This window comes from Dama dama, chromosome 25, assembly GCF_033118175.1.
Source record: "Dama dama isolate Ldn47 chromosome 25, ASM3311817v1, whole genome shotgun sequence".
Lineage (NCBI taxonomy): Eukaryota > Metazoa > Chordata > Mammalia > Artiodactyla > Cervidae > Dama > Dama dama.
The window spans coordinates 16,147,397-16,170,482 of record NC_083705.1 but is presented as its reverse complement, the minus strand read 5'-3'; the positions used below and the strand labels follow the sequence as shown (position 1 = coordinate 16,170,482).

At 40.9% G+C, this 23,086-nt stretch overlaps 1 protein-coding gene across 11 annotated transcripts in view; it reads left to right on the top strand.

Moving 5' to 3' along the window:
• Positions 1-23,086, top strand: part of ARHGEF28 (Rho guanine nucleotide exchange factor 28) — a 323,435-nt gene that overhangs the window by 225,872 nt on the left and 74,477 nt on the right. For all 11 annotated transcript variants that reach the window (XR_009690541.1, XR_009690540.1, XM_061129550.1 and 8 more), the window contains 9 exons: positions 2,392-2,503; positions 6,059-6,101; positions 10,642-10,765; positions 11,113-11,245; positions 17,719-17,774; positions 18,856-18,904; positions 21,279-21,423; positions 21,500-21,627; positions 22,830-22,970. Coding sequence is in view for 9 of the 11 variants with exons in the window: in XM_061129550.1 (XP_060985533.1) it covers positions 2,392-2,503; positions 6,059-6,101; positions 10,642-10,765; positions 11,113-11,245; positions 17,719-17,774; positions 18,856-18,904; positions 21,279-21,423; positions 21,500-21,627; positions 22,830-22,970 (931 nt within the window). In the remaining 2 variants the exon portion in view is untranslated. The remainder of the gene's footprint in view (positions 1-2,391; positions 2,504-6,058; positions 6,102-10,641; positions 10,766-11,112; positions 11,246-17,718; positions 17,775-18,855; positions 18,905-21,278; positions 21,424-21,499; positions 21,628-22,829; positions 22,971-23,086) is intronic.

Here is a 23,086-nt window from a genome sequence, read left to right as displayed (position 1 = left end):
TTTAAATGATCAAGCTTGGTGCTGGTGATGAGGTAAGTAATATTGCCAAGGCAGAGGTAACATTTGTTGAGCTGCATGAACTCGTCTGGAATACCATAGACTCTTAGTTTTTCCACAGGAGACAGCTTTTGTGTCTTTTTTCACATTGGAATTTCATTTCATTGTGGTTTCTTGAAATGACTAAACTCTTCCAGTCTTACAGGGAAGCCCTTTTCTGTTTGGACCTATGTTTCTTTTTTATTTTTATTGTCCACTTGTTTTCTTTTTAAACGGAGTTTACTCTGTAAATGCAATGTGTTTGAGTAAAACTCTATTGAGTAAAACAATGTGTTTATAGTAAAACTATAAAACGATGTGTGCTGTGCCTCAACATCTCTTATCTCAAACATATGATGGTTATGATTATGTTTTATTTTTATACTATTCTCTACAGTATGTAAAACATGCTTCATGTATGTACAAAATACATAATCTCATAACTCACCTAGGATATAAAGTGCTATTTTTATTTTAACTTTTGATCTGTTAAAGTTCTGCAGAGATTAGATGTCCACATTGCCCAAAGCTTGGTGACAGAGTCAGAACTCAAATCTAGGCCTTCTGACCCCAGAATCTGAATCCTTTACCCTCAGCTCTGAGGTCTGTAGAGCTGTCGTCATCTTCTGAAACTAAAGATCATGTGATATTTCTGGATAATAAAAATTAGATATGGTTGTTCATGTTGCTATTTCTCAAACTTGTAATTTGAATGGAACTGTGAAAAACTCATCATTATTTAGAAGAAAAAGTAGTTCTCTGTGAAACAGTTCTATACTGTTCACTTTTAAGAAGAATCTGTCCTATAAATTATGGCTTGCCTTGCCTTTGTAATTACCCTGTATAACTTTTTGCCAAGGAATTCTGGATAATTTTTGAATTCCTATTGTTAGGAAAAATGATTACCATGCATGACTTCAATGCAGAGGATGGCACTTGGCTAAGGCCCTTTGTGGCCAACTCACTGTTAGGGAAAAATTTAGGTTGGCCTTTTGGACCTCCAGGCCCACTGGGTCTTTCCTAATAAGAAAGTCATGGAGCCATGGCTCAAGGCCATTCAAAGCAAGGTCAGGCTTCTATTTTCAACTTTCCTCCAGGCTCTTTAACTAAACCACGAGCCTAAGGCAACTATATGCTTTTACTTATGGAGAACAAAAGGAAATAGTGCTTCTCAAGGGCTGTTGCTGATGCCTTAATTTTAGTAACACATTTTGCAGCACTTTCTTTTACCTCTAACCAATAGGAAGTGGGCATCAGTCCCAAGTCCACATGGCCTCTGTTGGATGGGTTTGGGTACCATAAATGGCTTTAGTGACATTCTGTTGCACATTCATGTAAGATCTCTTTAACATGTAAGAAAAACATGTTTTTATTATCTTGCCTTCTTGCACTTTCACATATGTTGGCAATATAATGATAGAAATAATAGGTTGTTGGGCAAGCAGGAAGAAAACAGCAGGTCATTTCAAAGGGATAAAGTTAAACTATATAAACCAGTGATAATTCAAACAAAATCCCAGGAAGTGCTGGATGGAAGATCTGTTGAAAGATGAGCAAAGACTAGAAGGATTTGTATAATGCTCTGATGCATTCTTTTTTGGAGGCTGCAGCTAGTATTACAAATAGCCTTTGTGTGTTAGTCACTCAGTCACGTCTGACTCTGCGATCTCATGGACTGTAGCCTGCCAGGCTCCTCTGTCTGTGGAATTCTTCAGGCAAGAATACTGGAGTGGGTAGTCATTCTCTTCTCCAGGGGATCTTCCCAACCCAGGGATCAAACCTTGGTTGCCTGCATTGCAGGCAGATTCTTTGCCATATGAGCTACCAGGGAAGTCCTCAGGAAATAGCCATTAGGAATTTTTAAAAACATAATTTTAGGTGACTGTTTCTCTACCTTCTAATAATTGTTATGTTTATAGATATCAGTTCATCTGGAATTTTGCTTAAATGCTACAGTTTAAAATTATAGAAATAAATGACAACTCAGGCCAAAAAAAGTCAGACTTATTGAATATGCAGAGAAAACCATGTGACTTAATCTTTCATTTTTAACCAACATGGTTAGAATATTATACTTGTATCCTAAGTATATACTTAAGTATATCCTATATACTTGTCTAAGGTATATAGGAACTATTCCCGCAGCTCAAGTTTACTAAAGCATTCAAAAGAAAATAGCATTTTTTAGAGTTGTGAGTGAGAGACAAACAGAAACAAATCATTAATAAGATTACATCAGAAATATTCAAGTTGAATCCTTTTGTAAAGATCCTGATTTAGTAACGTTGATGATGAGTGCATACTTTCAAGTCTTCAATAGAATTTTTTAAAAAGCTTTGTTATGATTTCTTTCAGGAATCATTGTTTTCTGGAATCCGTTCACGTTCGTATTCCTGCTCATCACCCAAAATTTCTTTAGGAAAAACTCGATTGATCCGTGATTTTACAGTGTGTAATTCAGTTGAAGGTAAGCATTATTTACCATTTGGCTGTGAAAGCATTCTTTTTCAGAGTGGATTTTCAGTTAGTAAAAGTACATAAAATATATAAGAGGAGCAGGAAAGTATTCTAAATTTCATTTTCACTATTGAGTTTTCTAAACTTAGCAAAACCCTCAGCTCACTGGATATCACATAAAGCATAAATTTTATTTTGATGAAATCACAAATATGTACACATCTCTCTGCTGCCTTATTTTTTTAATAAAATGTTTTCCTCAAGGGCAGTGTAAACTAGAATTTATTCTAGGTTCCTTATTGTGAGGGCTTTAGAGAATTTTATTTAAGTAAATTAGTGCTGAAATAACCCAACTCCCCAGAGGCAAAGCATTGCAAAATTGATTATCTTCATTTCTTTATTTAATAAGGAACTTTAGCAAGTCAAAATAACAGAACATACTTGAAACACCAATAGGTATATCTCAAACAGTATTTTCTGTGGCCCATGTAAACAATTGTAGATAAACTTTTATACAATCAAATTTTAATTAAAATACAGTATACCTACAGAGAATTGATGCTTTTGAACTGTGGTGTTGGAGAAGACTCTTGAGAGTCCCTTGGATTGCAAGGAGATCCAACCAGTCTATCCTAAAGGAAATCAGTCCTTAATATTCATTGGAAGGACTGATCCTGAAGCTGAAATTCCAATATTTTGGCCACCTGATGCAAAGAACTGAGTCATTGGAAAAGACCCTGATGCTGGGAAAGATCGAAGGTTGGAGAAGAGGACGACAGGATGAGATGGTTTGATGGCATCACTGACTCGATGGACATGAGTTTGAGCAAGCTCTGGGAGTTGGTGATGAACAGGGAGGCCTGGCGTGCTGCAGTCCATGGGGTTGCAAAAAGTCAGCCATGACTGAGCAACTGAACTGACCTGAACTGATACCTACAGAAAAGAGTGCATATTATAAGCATGTAGCTTGATGAATTTTCAAAAGTGAATTCAGATCAATAAGTAGAATAGTTGTGGCAACTCAGAGCTGCCCTTGTAGTCCCTTTTAGCTACTACCCCAATTGTTAGCTTAATTCTGGAGTGTGATTATTTAATACTTTCTGTTCGTAGTGTATTATGTAATAATTACATTTAAAAGTATTATTTGGAAGTATTAATGTCAGTCTGTAGTATATAGTATTATTACAAATTTTTTGTCATTATATATCAGATAATGCCTTTTTTTGGTCTGTTATACTTAAGAGTCTTAGAGGACTCAGAAAGCAAGAGATGTGCTTAAGTATTCTCAATATTTAGAATATTTAAAATAGGACTTATTTTACTCCTTCTTTTTTCTTTCCTTTTTTCTTATTCTTGCTTTGCTACATTGCCGTTATTTTGCATTTTTATGCTATGTGGAGCAATATTGAAAGTATAATCTTTGTGCTTGGACCTGCCATTCTAAAACAATGACTCATGAATGGAGACGTTCAGTCAATATTTGCTGGGTGAATATACCAGACAAAATGCATAAAATAGAAAACAAGTGCTGCAAGGCATTTTTTTCCCCTTTTTCTTCCTGGGATGTCTTTTTGGAAGAAGAGAAACCAACGCTGATACAAATGTCAGTTTTGGTTTTTAGAGTGGAAATATGGAGAGAAAGGACTAAGAAAAAGCAAGGATACAACTACCTTGAGGGGACAGGAGTAGAAGATGGATTGAATTTGCCCTGGATTTTTTTTTTTAATACCATAAGTCTTTCTAGGATCTCCAGGTCCCCCTGACCTTAGCTTAGGTTGGGATTCCTTTTAATGGCAGCATTGATACCTTTTCACTGTGTATGATCACAGCACATGTGTGAAAGCTTGACTGCTTTGAAGATGTGTTCTAATGTTTCATTGTTCAGTCTGCTTAATCAGAGGTAAATTGATATTTGTGTTCTTATAAATCCTCGATCAATGAGTTTTGAGTAGCTCTAAATTTCTTTCTATTTGAGCAGAGTACAAGTTTTCTTTTCGTCAGTGGAAAACTCTAGTACATGAGCTATAATATAGATATACAAAGATAGTCTTTCAGTCTTTTTTATACGTATTTGTAATGTTCTGTTTTCCTTATCATTTCCAAAGGGTTACTTATGATAATTTCTCATGCTTTTTTTTTTTTTTTTTTTGGTTCTGTTTTTTTTGAGCCCAGAGTACAATGGTGGCAACTTTATTATTAATGTTTTATGCATGAAACAAAATTCACTATAATTCCCTTTGGTAGTTCATGGGTTTAGGTAAAAAGGAATATTCTCAATGTTGAAATGACAATTACAGCATCACTAAGACAGACAAAAGTGCTCTACACTTAAGAATTTGAGAAGTGCAGTGAATGTACTTTTGAACATTATTGTGCTCTGAGGGATGGAATCCTGTTAGATTTTGTCCAGTTTCCTGAGCCTGATTCTATTACTTTATTCGCTTGATTATTTTGGCTACATGGCTTATTCTCCTGACACCTCAGTTTGTGTACCATAAGAATAAAGCTTTTTGCTGATGACTTAATTTGCAGGATATTTAATGGGAAGAAAATAAAAGTCTTCGGATTCTTCACAGTGGGTTTTCTACTACCTACAATTTCAGCAGTGAAATTCCACATTTCCGAGGATGTGTATTTCTTAGCTTTCCTCCGTGTCCCTCTGGCCCGTTTCCCGCTGCAGCCCAGCCTTGCCTCTTCACTGTCCTGGACTGTGACAGTGTCCCTGCCGCGTGGGTGCTGGGCTCCACAGGGGCCGCCCCCCTTCAGTGCCTCTCACTGTGTACACATCAGTGCCTCTGCTCCATCCCTGGGGAAGCAAGGTGGTGCTGAGCGCTTGCACGAGTCTCCCCTTCCTACTCTCCCACCCCTGAGCCCGGCGGGGGAGGCACTCCCCACGTCCCATAAGCCACAAAGCCGATCTCCAAACTGACTGCTCTGTGAAGGCACTACAGATATATTAAAATGGACTCTCCCTTAGGCTGGCTTTCAAGACTTTTCTTTTAAGTTTTGCGAAAAAGCCTCTAAGATATTTATTGATTCTGTATTATGTGGGAAAACGAGTGTTAAGAGTAAGGAATGAAGGGATAGGAGGGAAATTTGGGGGAGAATGGATATGTATATGTATGGCTGAGTCCCTTTGCCATCTGCCTGAACTATCACAACATTGTTAATTGGCTATGTTCCAATATAAAATAAAAAGTTAAAAAAAAAAAGAACAACAACAACAGGGGATGAAGCCCTAGTGAGAGATACTGAGAAAGGTAGAACTGGGTTTCCACCCTTCTGAAAATGTTTGCTGCCCCTTGCTGATGCTAACTTAGTTCTTAAAATCATTGAATGTTGCCATGTTTTGGCGTCCTCTCCATTTTCTCCGAATTAGGGAAAGTGTTAAAGATATCTGGAGCAGTGCCCTAGTTACACAAAATAACTTGTTTTCTTGTTATTTGCTAACTGGTGGTATGTATAATGATAAGGTAGAGTTGAATACATTGTGTGCACTTCAGACTAACGCATGACTGCTAGTTCGTCTGCCTTGGTTTTCATTCTGTTGTTCTGTGTCTTGTAGAGCAAAGAGCCTACAGCTTGCCGGAGCCACCAAGAGAAAAAAGGTATTTTGACTCTTTCCGATTTCCTGAGGCACTGTTTGATCCATCTTTGGAAATGTTTAGCCGTCGTTTCCGATGCCTGTTCAGTAGCTCGTGGGAGGCTGTGCGTGACGAGCCGGCCCGAGGCTCCGCTGCCTTTGTGACCCGTACGGGCGGCCGTGTGCCAGCCGCTCCGCTCAGCGCCTGGATGAGCGGGGCTCAGGACGGGAAGCGTAGGCTGGGGTGGTTTTCAAAGCCGAACACGTCCTTGCCCAGGACAGTGGGGAGCGGTGTGAGACCGCCTGCTTTAGGAAGGTCTGTCCACCACGACAGGAAGACTGCTGCGTGACAACAGGCCCCTGGCGCCAGTTACAGAGAGTGCCTAACATCCCTGCTGTCCGTTGTCACGGAGTCTTGTTTAGAAGGGTGAAGTTTGAAACAAAGAATAAATGATACAGAAAATGCTTTGAACATTATCAACGGTCTGATTACTATGCAGATTTGGATGGCACAGATGTTTGACTTTGAGAGACCATCTGAGAAGGAAGAAAATAGTTTTAATTTGGGTGCTATTAATGCTCAAACTCTGAGATCTTTTCCTATATAGATCAGAATGGACTATTTTGCTTTAAATTTTGGACTAGAAGTATGAACAAGAAAAAGAAATCTCCTTTTGTTCCTTTCTATTTTTTGGAAACCAGAATAGTTTTGAAGCAGAGACAGACTAAGAATGCCCTTTAAGAATAGACTGATGAGGATGGCATCAGGACAATGACGATGATGACAGTAGAGAGCAATAACTGTTGTTGGGTGTTTTTATGTGCCTGGCACCATTTTAGATGATTTACGTTTATTACTTATTTAAATGCTTTACTGACTACTTCTGGAATTTGTTCATCATCCTGGTCATCATTTTGGTTAGCAGTCTTCTCCTTGCCATCCTTTTAACAATTGAAGTAATGGACTGATTGTAAAGATTTTTTTTAAATCAAAAATATTTTCCATCAGGAGAGGAATTTAAGACTGAAAGAGCCAATGTCAGAATAGGTTAAGTACTGACTTATGAAATGTGTTAGCTTGAATGGAGACACAGACAGAATAGACTGATGGACATGGGGCAGCAGGGAGGAAAGAGGAGGTGGGTTGTGTGGAGAGAGTAACATGGAAACCTACATAATCATATGTAAAACACATAGCCAGTGGGAATTTGCTGGATGACCCGGGGAACTCAAATCAGAGTTCCATTAACAACCTAGAGGGGTGGGATGGGGAGAGAGATGGGAGCGAGGTTCAAGAGGGAAGGGACACATGTATACCTGTGGCCGATTCGTGTTGATGTTTGGCAGAGACCAACCCAATTCTGTAAAGCAATTATCCTTCAATTAAAAACCAAATGAATTTAGAATTAAAAAAACAAAAAGTAAAAGAGCTTGAACAACAGCAACAAAAAGTGTTAACTTGGACAGGATGTATAAGGCGCATCTCTTTCTCTCATATTCCTCATTCCTGTTTTTTTCCCCATTCTTTGGTCTGTCTCTGGTCTACATCCTGAAAGCATCCACCTTCCTTAGTCACATCCCCTGGTGTAGCCAGTAGAGTCGATCTTTCACTTCACCTACTGTATTCCTGATAGCTTGTTGATTACGCCAGTATGATACCTGCCTAGACCCTAATGCTTTGCTTTGGTCATGTTATAGATATTTACTTGAGGGTTTGCCTTCTGCAGAACTCCCTTATTTATGTTGATCACTTAGTTTCTGGAAAAGAGTTCAGCCAGGTAAAAGGGGCGGGGGGGCTCATTTTGAACCTTGCAGGCTCATTCCTGTAGGAGCAGACACTTCATCTATCCCAAGTTCTTAGGATTATATGGTATGACTCAGTTATTTTATTGCCACCTTCCATCTTAAATCTGATGGATCTACTGCCTTTTATTTAAAAAAAAAAAAAAAAACCCTGAGCTTCTGAGTATTCAAAGTTGAAGTCTCAACTCTGTCAATTTTCAATTTGGGTAACTGGAGCTTTTTAGTTAGATGCCCAGTTCTTTAAAAAAAAAAAGTTAGGAATTAAGATATTGAGGCTATATCCATATTATTAAGATACTTTAAATATCTGTTTATCTATTAAAAAGGTAATATCAAGATTCTCTGAAGAATGGGGCTTGTAAAACTGTATTGTGAGTAATCTTATTGGTCATCAAATCAACAATAGAGTTAGGCATTCTTGTTCTGGGATGTGGAAAAACTTTAAGTAAATTTTTTTTACAGATTTTGATAAATTGAAGACTGTTTACATTCTGTTATGAAATCAGTTGAGGATTTTTCCCTCTGAGTTCTTCTCTAAAGTAACTAATTGTTATGTAAGTGAATACCACATAGCTAAATTAGATTTGAAACATGGAATCAACCAACCTTCTACATCTGCCCAGAAGTTACACTGTGATTTTCATTCTTACAATCTGAAAGTGGCTCATGTCTATGATCCTCACTGTCTACCAGGTTAGATGATTCAGAGTTTCTAATATTTAGTGTTTCAGTATTTTTTGGTTTACTTTGTCACATCTTGGTTCTTCTCAGCCTTTGAATTTAAAGATTAAAAGGTATAATTTTATGTCATTTTTAGAAGAAGTATATGTTATTGTTGTTCAGTCATTAAATCGTGTCCAACTCTTTGTGACCCCATGGACTGTAGCACACCAGGCTTCCCTGTCCTTCATTATCTCCCATATAGGATATTTGCCAAATTAGGTGCACATATAGGTTTTAAATCAAAGCTGTAATGTTGTGCTTGATACAGTTTTCTGTAGCATGGGAAGGAATTGGAGTAGAGTCAGATAAACAAGAAAATGTTTTCTTTTATTTGAGAGAGTATTGTGTTCCTGCTGTGAAGTAGGAGAGAGGACTTCCTGACTTCAGAATTCATATTGATCTTATCATTCTTTAGTTCCAAGAGTTAGGTTTCCTCCCATATTGTTCTTCTCTTAGATATTGGAGTGCTCTTGATGGGGTCCCAAAAGGTGTTCCAGAGAGGATTTTTTTCAGCTTTTAAATGTACTTTTTTCTCCATTCCATATTATTCCAAGAGTTTTGCAAAGTAGGATGCTTAAGACACAAGAGGTATAGAACTTTATGGATATATTAACCAGTGAGTTATCTGAGAAGGTGACTGTGAAAGTAGAAGGAAAATAAGAGGGCCTGGGTTCCTCATGTTAAGACACTTTCATTTCTGTTTACCTTTGAAACTACTTTCTGTAAGTAGAAAACCCAGTTTCACTAACTGCAGGGTTTTAGTGGCAGGACACACACTGTCCTGCAGGACCAAGAGGTAGCTCTGAAGTATTCCTTATTTATTTTAAATGCATTCATAGATTGGAATTCCCAAGTCTAATAGAAAGGTCAAATAACATAGTTTTGTTTAATGTGTACCAGGTAGTTACATGTTATCTTTAAGTGTGAGAAAGAACCTTAGAAATAATTTAGTCTTTGATTAGATAGGAAAAATTGAAGTCCTAGAAAGTTGTCATTTCACATTTCATGCATATCTATAGTATGCTTGCTTTTGAAAAGTATTTCCCAGGGATGAAGCTATTAGCCACTAACACTGACAAATGAGAAGTCTGAGGGGGTTGGAGAGACATTGTTTATGAAATGTTTACTATGGAAATAGTCTGCAGAAATGTTATCTGCTTGGTCTTTAATATATTCACGCTTTCTGTGATAAGATTAGAAGTATCAGAAGATCAGAGACAGTTCTGGGAAAATAAGAAAGTTCCAGGGAAATTTTATTTTCATAGCTGGGACCCTTTTTTTCCTCCTAAAGAGTGATTCTGTGGGCTAGTGGAAAATAAATGATATTCAGTGTGTTCGAAGATTGGGTACAGTTACCTTCAGCTTGCCTCTTATTTTGAGGGGGTTTCTGTAGTCTTCTGTCCCTTCCAACAGAGAGAATCTCAGGTTGCAGAAACACTGACTGAGTGGGAGAGATGGAACCCTGAGGCAGATGATCTGTTTCTCAGGCTATATGGACAAAGAAATGTGTGTCTTCTGAGTATTGTCTCTGTTCCAAAAATAAATAAAGTCCCAGTTTCATGTCATTAGTTATTTGGCTTCTGGGTACTAGAAAAATTCTATTAGCATGGTAAACAGGGAGATGAACGTTTTTAGAACAAAGCTGTGATCCTAAGGTTTCCTTTATTTCTCCAATATTTTAATATAAAATTTTTTAAGTATTCAGAAAGGCTGAAAGAATTATATACTAGAACACCTATTTCCACCACCTAGATTCTGTAATTGTTAACATTGTGAGATAGTTGCTTTATCACATACCTGTTCACCTATTCATCTATAAGATGTATTTTTGATAGTTTCTATTCTTATCTTTAGAATTACCATTAAAGGCTGAAAAGATATATATGTTTAAATGTATGTATAATGTATGTACACAGAAATATATGTGTAAAATACATCTCTGTGTTTGTCTATGCACACACGTATATATGTGTGACTCCTGGTTTTTTTGCTCCCTCTGATAAGTTTTATAAGCTGTGATAACAGGTTCTTTTTTGTAGAATTCAGGAAGAAGAATGGGATAAATACATCATACCTGCCAAATCAGAATCTGAAAAATACAAAGTGAGCCGAACTTTTAGCTTCCTCATGAACAGGATGACCAGTCCTCGGAATAAATCGAAGGTAATTCAGTTTTTATGCCTACTATCTATAAACATGAACGGCTCAGTTTTTGAGCAATTAGTATAGTTTGCACTTTCCCTTTAAATTCACTTACCATAGATTTTATACACGCATGTTTAAACACCTCTGTATTTCTTGTGGGGTATTTTCCAACGCATTGGAAATACAGGGACCACTTCATCCTGGTAGATGTTACATTTTGGCATTATCGTATCTCTCAATGTGCGGCCCTTCTATCCTGATAGAACACGTAAAGACTTTGTATGGCTTCTGTAAGTTGGCTGGCTCTGAGCATTTCTCTTTTCTTGTTTTTTTTTCCCACTTTGCTGCTGCTGCCATACCTGAAGACAAAAGGCAAGGATGCCAAAGACAAAGAGAAACTGACTCGACATCAGTTTGTCCCTGGAACTTTCTCTGGGGTTCTGCAGTGCTTGGTTTGTGATAAAACGCTCCTGGGGAAAGAGTCATTCCAGTGTTCCAGTAAGTTCCTGGGCCCCACGTGTGCTGTCTTCGTGCTCGGCCTCCCCCGAGAACAAACATCCTGGGAGTAGTGCCTTTGCTCAGTGTGCTCACGTAGACTTCTGTTTTTGGGTCTGCGTGTGGTTTCATTAGCAAGCAATGACCCGTGATGGCTGACTCCATACTTTTTGTCCACATGTGATGTGAAATGTGAAGTTGCTCAGTGGTGTCCAACTCTTTGCGACCCCGTGAACTGTAGCCCACCAGACTCCTCTGTCCATGGGATTCTCCAGGCAAGAATACTGGAGAGGGTTGCCATTTCCTTCTCCAGGGGATCTTCCTGACCCAGGGATCAAACCTGGGTCTCCCACATTGCAGGCAGACACTTCACTCTGAGCTACCAGGGAAGCCATGGTCTCTCCCAAAACAGGCTTGCATGCCTCACTGCTACTGACGTCTCCACTTGGAAGTCTAAACAGTGTCACACATGTTACGTGTCCCCGATGGAGCTCCTCTCACTCCCCTCTGTGCCCACCTACAAGCTGACCCTCTCAGTTAGTGGCAGTCCCATCCTTCCAGCCAAATGCTTGTGCCAGAATTATTCCCACATCCAAGCCTTCAACGTTACTCTTGGCTCTAGCTTCAAAATATGTTAATATTTAGAGCCAGCCACTTCTCACACCTGCCACTGTTAGCAGCTTGGTCTAAAGATGCCATCTCAATGGCTTTGCAACTGGTTCCCTTGGGCATTTACTGCAAAAAGTATGATTCCCAAAACCTCAGTCTGAGCGCGTTTGTCAAGGCATTTATCCCTGTGTTCCAGCTCCTCTTGATGGCTTCCTGTCATCCCCTAGGCCAGCCAGAGCCCTGACAGTGGCTCCAAGGCCCCCGTGGTCTCCGCACTCCTCTGGTTCGTTCCCTCTGGCATCTTCGCTGTGCTTCCAGCAGGCCAGGCTCCAGGCGCACTCGTGCCTGTGGGCTCTTCTGCATAGCCCCCTGCCTGCAGCCGTCTTGCCACAGTCAGCCGAGTGGTTCGCCCGCTCACCTCCTTCAGGTCTGCTCGGATAGCTCCCCTTAGGCCTTTTCTGACCACCCTTTGCTTGGCTTGCTTCCTGTCTCCCTTTCCTCTTTCTCATCCCACTATAGCATTTAACATCACCTAACTTGCTCTCTGTTCTCTGTATCAATTTTATTATCTGTCTCCTTCACCAGGTTATAAATTCTACGAGGGGTGGGTTTTTGTCTGTTGATTTTGTCCTCTGCTATGTCTGTAGTGCCTGGAATAATGCTTGTGCATAGTAGGGGCTTAGTAAATTTTGTAGAATGAAAGAATAACTCAGTGCAAGAGAATTCAGGCCCAGGCAGATAAAATACATTTTGTGGTATTTGTTGGTGACCAGAATTCAGGGAACATTTTGGAAGTGGCATGGGAGTACAAAGGGAGGTGAAGAGCCGGGGAAGATGATATGTAAAGTTCTTCATTAAATTCCCAGAAAACGATTAAAAATGTAACTATATGCATTCACACATTGTCTTTAAGATGCCAGTTTCAATGCATGTTTAAATGTTGCTTTCCCTGGGGACTTGATTTCTTTCTTTTACGGGACCTGATGTAGCATCAAGCAAAAAGAATAAAACTACTCTAAAAAATAAAGTCTGTTCATTTAAAACATAGCATCAAGCAGTCTAGCTGTGATTTACTTTGCTAAATTTTTAGAAGGTTGTGAAAAGGATTGTTTGTGGATTGTTAATGGCTTGCCTCCATGACTTCCCTGGTGGCTTAGACGGTAAAGCGTCTGCCTACAATGTGGGAGACCTGGGTTCAATCCCTGGGTTGGGAAGATCTCCTAGAGAAGAAGATGGCAACCCACTCCAGTAGTCTTGCCTGGAAAAGCCCGTGGACAGAGGAGCCTGGTGGGCTACAGTTCATGGGGTCGCAAAGAGTCGGACACGACTGAGCGACTTCACTTCCCTGCGCTTGCATGTCAGCCGCCAGTTAACTGGCGTGATGGCACATGCTTCATAGGTTGTGACTCCTTTCTTGTTCACAGGGTCAGATCCCTTCATCTGACCCCCAGCCGTATCTCTGACCTATTTGTCCTTGCACTTTTTTTTATTAATTAAAAAAATTTGAGATTTATTGATCTACATATTTTTGGCTGCACTGGCTCTTCATTGCTGGGTGTGGGCTTTCCCTCGTTGCGATGAGTGGGAAGCTACCCTTCACTGCAGTGCACAGGCTGCTTTTTGTGGTGACTTCTCTTGTTGCTGAGCACGGGCTCTAGGGTGAGCAGGCTTCAATAGTTGTGCCTTGCGGGCTCCAGAGCGCTGGTTCAGTAGCTGTGACTCACAGACTTAGTTGCTCCGCAGCATGTGGGATCTTCCCGAACCAGGAATCGAACCCGTGTCCCCTGCACTGGCAGGTGGTTCTTAACCGCTGGACCACCAGGGAAGCCTTCCCCTGGTTTTCAGATTAACTCCTCAAGTTGGGCAGCCTCCACCCAATGCTCTGGTCCATTCCTGCCACTTCTTCCTTAATGATCTGATTTTGACCTCTGTCCCTACTGCTTAACAGAAGTCGTCTTCTGGATGGAAGCATGGAGTCACTTTCTAGTCAGGCCTGAGCATCTTGCCTCATTACTGTTCTCAGACTCACTGCCCTCTCTCCTGTTTCCATGTCTGTTGTCCCTTCATGCAGAAAGATGTCCTCTTTTCCAGAGCACACTGCTCTTCTGTTTATCCCCTGGATGGTCTCCTTTGCCCTAACTTTGAGTGCCCTCCAAACTTGGTTCTCAGGCACTCGTTCTTTTCTCTTTATTGTTTCTAAGTATAGTCACCCAGTCTTTTGTTCTAAAATATGGTATTTAGACCTGCTCTTCCCAGATGAGCATCTTTATACCTCACTTGCTACTTCCGGTTGCCTAGGGAGGCTGAGCCCCCATGTAACTTGTGGCCCTGTTTGAGCATTATGGCAGGGCCACCGTATAAAACAATACTGTCCCCATCACACCCCGTCTGTGGGCATCAGCGTACAGAGATTGTCCCCCAGACCAAGGTGTCTGAAACCGACCTGACCGTCCACCTGCAGAAGGCAGTTCTTCCTGCTGGGTTTGTGATGCCAGCTGGAAACGTGGGCATGTTCGTCTCAGCTCCTCTTCTTCCTGGCTTCCTGGTCTGTGTGGTCCCTCGTTCATCTCCTTTCTCACGGTTCCTGCTCTGGTAGCTTCTCATCAGCGCTTCTGGACTGTTGAGAGCAAACTGTGCTAGCTTCCCCTCTTTCCAGTTACTTTCTCACCATCTTCATCTTCATGAAGTGCTGCTTTCATCCACACGTGTACACATGAAGACTTTCGTTTTTTTTTTTTTTTTTTTTTTGGTTTACTGGACTAAGTCGAGGTTCTTCAGATGTGTATTTGGTTCTGCCTGTGATTATTACTATGTCTAATCTTAAAAACACAATATGATATAAAACAAATAATGTAAATATTCAAAATCTTGTGGTGTCTGTATTCTTTACTAAAGCCTGAGTTGCTAGTTTTCCACAAATATTTCTATAAAATTCTCCTTGTTTATAAATAGACTTGACTACTTACATTTTGATGTTACATGATTTGATGCACAGAAGTTTTACTAATCACAGCTTCACTGCAAATTCAGCTTTCATAAACTTAAAATTACCCTAATGTACTTAAATGCCTTTTATAAGAATTTTACATTGTCTAAAATTGATATTCTTATTGACTTCTTTTTTGTTTGTATTCCTCTTAACTCTTTCTGTGTTTTTAATTTGAGGTGTGTGTTTTTAAGTTAGCTATAGGTAATTGTAATGTAACTCAGAGAACTTGTTTAATATTAAGCATTTTTTCCTTATTTACATTTAATTTTATAACCGTCCACTCTTTCATAGTTCTTCTCTGTTTTCCTTGATGTCTGGTTTAGACCATATATTATTGGCTTTTATCTTCTCCAACGATTTGGCAAGGTAGACTCTTTTAATATTTACTGATGATAAGTAATAATAAGGAGATGTGGAAGGTTTATAATTTAATACTCTTATTTCTCTTATAGTTACTCTTCCCCACCCCAGCCTCTATGAGTATACTGAATTAATTATTATTATTTTTATAATATATGTTTCATCTTTCAGGAATAATTTGATATTCCAATAATAATTTGCTATTTGTACTTAGTTCTGTATCTCTACTTACAGTAACTTTTAAGATGCAGTACTTTAGTTTGGTTTCAGTGCTCATTTTTGCTGTATTTTTCCTTCAATAAAGCTGATCCATTCTTGACTCTTAATTTTGATTCTATTTTTAATAGGCAATAGGATTTCAGGTAATTTTTTCCCCAAGAAGTTTACTGTAATAACCGGTTTTCTGAAATCTTGTGTATCTTTGTTTCACACAGTAGCCAGTTTTATCTGACTGAATAAATTCGTCAACCAAACCTTTTCCGCTGAAGATTCTACCAATACTGGTCCCTTATATCTAGGCAGTTAGTATTCTACTGAGAACTTTTAATTTTTTTAAGAGGACTTTTAATTTTTTAATCACACAGATATTGTCAGAATGTGTCTATTAGAATAGGTGCCATTTAATGTTTTTTTTTTCCCTAGAAAACAGTAAGACTTTTTAATTTGCCTTTTTTTGGTTCTTTTTAGGCCTTATAAAAGTTTTTGTCAGTTGTAGCTGTCAGTTGTCACTTTTGGTCTCACCTTTTTGATTTCTTCCTTGGAGAAATGTGATCTGTTATCTGTCATCTTTGTATGACATCTTTTGTTTGATAATTATATCCTGTATTTTCTCCACGTTCTGGAGAGAATCTTTCAAGTTTAATTTTGTAGTACTGATTTGATACTCTGTCACGTCGATTCTTCTCAATTTAGCTTCAGTTCCACTCTTGCTCTTTTTCTTCCTTGAAGTGCTTCTTGTCCCTCCAAGCTCCGTTTGCCTGTCGTCCTGTGGGCCTGTGGTCACATCCTGTGCTCCCCACATGGCCTTTGGTCTGTGTTTCTCAGGGAGGGCACATTTCACGTATCTAAATTTTTCCTCTTTTTTCTGGATTTTGGCCTATTCGGTGGCTCCCTCTTGCTGTGAATTTCCAGCATAACCTGGCTTGGTGGTCTCTCCAAGCCTCTACCTTTTCCTCATTGTCTTGTCCTGGGGTGAGGAGGAAGCTGTCCCACTTCAGCGTTTGCCTGCAGGACCAGGACGTGGACAGTCTGGCTTCTGCTCCTTGGCCACTGAGGCGTTGGCTGGATGCCTCTGAAGACCTGCGGGGAGGAGGACTGTGGGCTGGTGTCCTGCTCAGCTCCCACGGGCCGCAGCTGCTGTCCAGTGCGGCTTGGACGGAATTCAGTGAGAACTTCCCCCCTCACAGAAGGATCTTTCTCGTGAAGTTTCTGATAAACCACAGGCTCCTCCGTCTACACACAGCGTGTAGGGGTGGGGGTGGATAGGATGAGGGCGTCTTGGTGGGGCAGGTGGAGTGGGAGGGGGAAGAGGGCAGGAAGACATCAGTCTGGCAGGAAGCTGTCCCCAAGCAGGGAGGCCTGAGCCTTGCCTGTGGGCAGGAGAAGTGTTCCCATCCTTCTTTCAGTGAAATGAGGCCACATTGTTTCATGAAATAAAACTTAGGCAAGCTGCTAACTGTTCTCTTTTAATTTGGTTTCCTCTAATTAGTAGGAATTCTCTCAGAGCCTGACAGTACATTTTTTTCCTAGCATTGTTGTACGTTTTCCTTTCTTTCCATCCTCAAAGTCATTCTCCCCAGTGTGTGAGCAGGCAGTTGCCAGATGTAAGAAGTCCCTGATGAATAAAGGGTGCAGAGTACTACATGAGTTCTCAGGCAGAAACAAAAGTGTGTGTCATGCATAATTTCAGCTGTCGTAATCAATAAGACCCTATGCAGAAGGGGGAAAATATCTCCAAGGAAATTAAAATATCAACAGTGTGTTCTGCTCCAGTGCTGGGACAATAATGTGATTTAAACATTTTTTTCTTTCCTTTTTAAGTTTTCTAAATAGTTTTAATGTTTACATGTTATTTTTATTGTTGTTGTTCAGTCGCTAAGTCATGTCCGACTCTTTGTGATCCCATGGACTGCAGCACACCAGGCTTCCCTGTCCTTTGCTATCTCCTGGAGCTTGCTCAAACCCATGTCCATCGAGTCTGTGATACCAGCCAACCTTCTCATCCTCTGTCGCCCCCTTCTCCTCCTGCCCTCAGTCTTTCCCAGCATCAGGGTCTTTTCCAGTGAAGTGGCTCTTTATATCAGGTGGCCAGAGTATTGGACTTTCAGCTTCAGTATCAGTCCTTCCAGTGAATATTCAGGGTTGATTTTCTTTAGGATGGACTGGTTTGATCTCCTTGATGTCCAAGGATTGTTATTTTTATAATGATCCTTAAAGGCATGATGTAGTCTTATGCATTTCACTTTGCAGATTAATTTAAGTAAGATGGAAACTTTTCTCTCTTTTCCTTTTGTTCCAGACTGTAATGGAAATGTACATAAAGTCTGTAAAGATGCTGCCCCTCCGTGTACCAAGGTAACGTCTCAGTCATGTATGGATATTACATGCTTGTATGTAGCTCACTGCTTCAATGTTACCTGTTTATGTTTTTAGATCTACTAACTATTACTGTCTCAATTTATTTTTAAAGTGGTCATTGTAGTGATAAAACAACACATGCTCAAAGTGTATACTTATTCATTTAACTATGCACTTGTAGAAGCAGAGGGAACGTTCTGTTTTTATTACATAATATGGGTGGGTTAGACTTTCTGTCAGGACCTACTTGGTTTACCATTGCAAACCTTGCGAGTATGGAAATGAAGTTTAGAGCAGTAATTCTCAAATGCCAGCCAACATCAGTCACCTGGAGAGCCTGTTAAAACAGATTTCTGGGCCCCTCTCCCAGAATTCCTGATGCAGGAGGTCTGGGTGGGGGTTCTGAGAATTTGCATTTCGAACGTGTTCCCAGGTGATGCTACTGGTCCCCAAACCACGCTGTGAGGTGTGCTGGACCAAACATTGAGGAACGTTCTCGGTGTCTGGTGGTGGGCTTGAGTAGATAGAGGGGTTTCTCATCATGTTCCTTTGTCTCCCACTGGAAACCCAGGCAGAAATGCTCGCATGAGTGAGCACGAGGACCCTTCAGAGGGAAACGCGCGGTCTCCACCTCTGTGTTATTTGAAACACACATTGTATCAGGTCACAAAGTTGAGGGTAGCGTTTCAGTGCTCAAGGTCCTTGTGTCCTGTAGGTGGGAAGAATAGCCAGGAACAGAAAGAACACCTAGGAGAGAGCGCGCTGCTCTGAGCTCCTCTCTGAGCCTAGGCTGGAACACAGGAGCTGGAGACTTTTGGTTCCCTCAGGCTTTTACTGAAGCTGGGCTCTTGCTGAGACCTGTTCTTGAGGCGCACCTCCCTTACCATGTGCACATCTCATTGTCATAACACTTTTCTCTTTGTTGCGTTTTATGTCCTCTGCTTTGAATTCCTCTTTGTTTGAAATAAAATAACATGAAAATGGCAAAGATAAGAAGCCTGTTCTGTTTAACAGTGGATGTTCTTGTAATCGAGTGGTGCTTTGATCTTTCTTTTTGTGTTTCTAATGTTCCTTACAGAAATTCCAAGAGAAATATAATAAGAACAAACCACAGACCATCCTTGGAAGTAAGTGATATGAAAAATAGCAAGAACTTATTTCCATTTCATACATAACACACATTTTCCCCCTCTTTCAGTTCTCTCATTTGCCCAATTATTCCTTCTTTCATAGCATATGCTGGGCATGTTGTGGTTTAGTCACTAAGTTGTGTCCAATTCTCTTGTGACCCCGTGGAAGGTAGCCTGCTAGGCTCCTCTGTCCATGGGATTTCCCAGGCAAGAATACTGGAGTAGGTTGCCATTTCCTTCTCCAGGGGATCTTCCCAACACAGGGATTGAACTTGAGTCTCCTGCATTGGCAGGTAGGTTCTTTATTCTGAGCCACCAGGGAAGCCTCATGCTGGGCATAATTGGCATAATTTTTCTTGACAAAGAAGGCAAGAATGGCAGAAGCTCTGGAAACTTAGTAGCCTTTGTGCTACATATACTATATGATCTTTTATATTAGGGAAGGCTGAAAGGAGGTGGTCTTATGATGCTGCCTCAATTTTAAGATGTAAATTAGTGTTACAGGCACTATTGATATCAGCCTCTTGGGGGAAAAGATAAACACCATATTGAAGTGAAGTGAAGTGAAAGTTGCTCAGTTGCGTCTGACTCTTTGCAACCCCATGTCCATGGAATTCTCCAAGCCAGAATACTGGAGTGGGTAGCCATTCCCTTCTCCAGGCGATATTCCCAACCCAGGGATCGAACCCAGGTCTCCCACATTGCGGGCAGATTCTCTATCAGCTGAGCCGCCAGGGAAGCCCAAGAATACTGGAGTAGGTAGCCTCTCTTTTCCAGTGGATCTTCCCCACCCAGAAATCGAACCAGGGCCTCCTGCCTTGCAGGTGGATTCTTTACCAGCTGAGCTACCAGGGAATCCCGAACACTACATTAAATGTACATAATTTTATGTTTTCCTAGCAGTAGCACATATTTATCTTGACCAATACCTAATACGTGCTTCTTAAGAATCACAAGAATAGGATAAAGTCCTCAAGTTGAGAATTTATAGATTCTTATCAGTCTCTGTTATTCATTATCAGAGCAACCTGGTACTTTTTAGTAGCCAGCCTGAGGCTGTGACTGCATCAGCTCCATTAGAATGACAGTTGAAATTTCAGGGTATACCTGTGTTTTGTTTGCATGTGGTTAAATTCAGTGATTCTGTTTTTTCTTGAATTATACATGGTTGAAATGGGAGTAATTGTCAGCCTTTGACAGTCTTTACATTGTATGCAAGAACTAGACAGACCATCGTCCTAAATTTGAAAATCCTTTGATTTGATGTGAGAGATCTCACAGTTTCTTCACGTATTACATAGCTTGCCATGTGGCAGGCACTTTACGTTTGTGGTCACTTTTCACTTCAGTGCTACAACAGTGTGATCGGTGTTTTAAAAGCCATTTGAATCAGGGTTGTTAGGGAAGTATGCAAATTGATGGCAACGTGTGATTGTATGTGATGTTACATGAGAGAAAACTAGTGCAGGCAAGTGTGACATTGGCCACAGCCCTGCTTCTTCACCAGAAGTCCCTTTGACCTCAGCTGGAAGACACTCCTCAAATTCATAAGGTTAAGCATGAAGATAATTAAAAAGCATTTTAGACTTGATAGAATACCATCTGTTCCTTCTCTTAACTTAGGAGTCGTGAGAATAAAATTAAATCATACATGTGTAGAATCCTTTGTAATGTCTTAGGTTTCCATAGAAGTCTTTTTCCCCCTTTACTTGAGAAGGGTGTGCGCTAAGTGATCATACAGGATTGAAATATTTTCAGAGAGTCACTTTTAATACACATCAAATGCACATATGTAGATGCCCATAACATTTTAAACTGACCAGAAAGGTACTGAAGCATCATTTCATTTTTTCGGTGTGAGAGAGAAGAGCCCAGCTTGGCTTGCAGGTTTCATCTGCCTGACATTCTTACGGCATAAAGAACAGAGTCCCCCGCATCATCCCAAGCCATTGCCATGCTGTATGCGTGTGTGTGTCTGCCTGTTTACATACACGATGTGCATTCTAGTAATAGCTAATAGCACCCTGTGTCTGTTTACAGCTGGCTCTGAGGAGTACAAGCAGCATTTTATGGGCAAGCCATCCCAGTGTTTCCCCATTCCATCTTCTTGTTTGTTTGTGTAATCCCAGCCGCCCCCAGTTTCTCCACGTGGATATGCTGAAGCAGGCCTGCAGCCTGGTTCCAGGAGGGTGTGAGCTGGAAGGGACGTTTGAAGCAGGTGTTGGGATGTGGCCAGGAAACTGGTTTCAAGGCTGGGCTTGTAACGCGTTAGAAGCCGCCTTTGGAGTGTTCAGCTTTCTGGCTTTTAAGTGACTACCTTTACTCGTTGCCCTCTTTGGAAACATCATGAAGCGTCCATTCTGATTTCCAGATTCTTCGTTTCGAGACGTCCCATCGCCTGGGCTCTCCTTGCACCCTTCCTCCTCCATGCCTATCGGCTTGCCAACGGGGAGGAAGGAAATGGCCGGGCAGGTGCATCCCTTGTCCAGAAGCGTTCCAGGCAGCACCGTGGAAAGGTAAGGCTCGCTGTGGTGTGACGCCTCGCTGTCCCAGTGTGGCAGCCCCTGCTGACTGTCCGCCCTGCCCCTCCAGCTTCAGGAGGCCGGGGGCATCCTTGGACTCCGAGAGTGACGGCAGCGCCTGGAGAAGCAGGTCTCACTCTGATGAGCTGTTCCAGCCCATGGGCTCATCCCCCTCCACGGACTCCTTCTTAACGGAAGGTGAGAAGAAGACAGCCTTGCACTGACATGGGTTTCTGTGAGCACTGGCTGAAAGGGACGTTTTCTGAAGGACGTAAGATGGAAGCATTTTTCTTTTATTCTGTTTAAGAGGATTCTGTTCCATGGTGTCTCTTTGGTGCAGGTTCTTCTGATAAAAACAACACTGAGCCCCAGAGGACACTCCCAGATAGTGACCAAGGGGACATGATGTATTTTTTAAGGGGACATACTCCCCAAAGAATGTGTCATAAACATGAAGAGAAGGAAATGTTGTGTGCTTGCTGGTTTTTAAAAAATTTTTTTACAGCTGTTGATGAATTGGAATAGGATCATACTTTAAAATATATATATATATGTATATATATATTTCAGTTACTTAAGACTGGACTTGTCTGGATCTCTAAGATATTTATCCCCTTGTGTTGCCTCCTACTTCTGGGGGAATAAAAGCATTTTTAAAAAACATGTTTTTTGAGAGGACAGTCTGGGGAATTGCTTGCTGTATCCAAGCTGTATTAATAGGCAGAGGAAAACCAAATGAGGGGAAAGGAGTGATGAGAGAAAGGAGTAGACTCTTCCCCATATATCTGCTTATTTTAAATCCATTGTCATCACGTCTATACTTCTCTGAGCTGGATTCTCTCTGAGGGGTGCTGTTTGGACAAATGTTTTCCTGAAGGGGGTATGTGTGTGTTGTCAGATTCTGTCAGAAAAATCTGCACTCACATGTGACTCAAGGCCCCGTACCCTGCTTCGTGTTTGCATTGAGGATAGCAAGGCAAGTAAAGAGCAAACCAAGTGGACAAGCACAAGATTCAGTGCAGAGTAACGTGGGGCAGAGAAATCAGTGACTTCCAGATTGTGTGAGCACGTGGTGGACTCTGCAGGTTACCAAAAATAAAACTAAAATAGAACAAGCCAAACAAACGAAAGAATCTTCATGTGTGTGTGTGTGTGTGTGTGTGCACAGTCACTGTTAATACCTGATTCTGCTCTGCTTTTCATGAGCAATCTGAACCATTTCACTAGCTTTTTGGTTTCCCTTGTTTCAGTTCTGTATCACAGTATTTTGGCTTCGTTGTTTCTATGTTCATAACAGGTTTCTTCAGGGTGATGAATCCATAAACACAGGCCCTTGTGAAGGTCTGTTTGTGTTATGCGTGTTCACCCACTTTAGTTTTTCTTTTCTTAACGAATGTTAGATGTCGTAGATTCATCTCTGTGGAGTGACCTCAGCAGTGATGCCCAGGAGTTTGAAGCGGAATCTTGGAGTCTGGTGGTGGACCCTTCATTTTGTAGTCGGCAGGAGAAGGATGTCATCCAAAGACAGGATGTCATTTTTGGTAAGCATTGCAAACATGGTCTCTGGGCTGCAGCAGTGTGGTGCAGAGAAAAGAGCATGGATTCAAGCTGGAATTCAAATTCTGGTTCTACCATTTCCTAGTCACTTAGTCTCAGA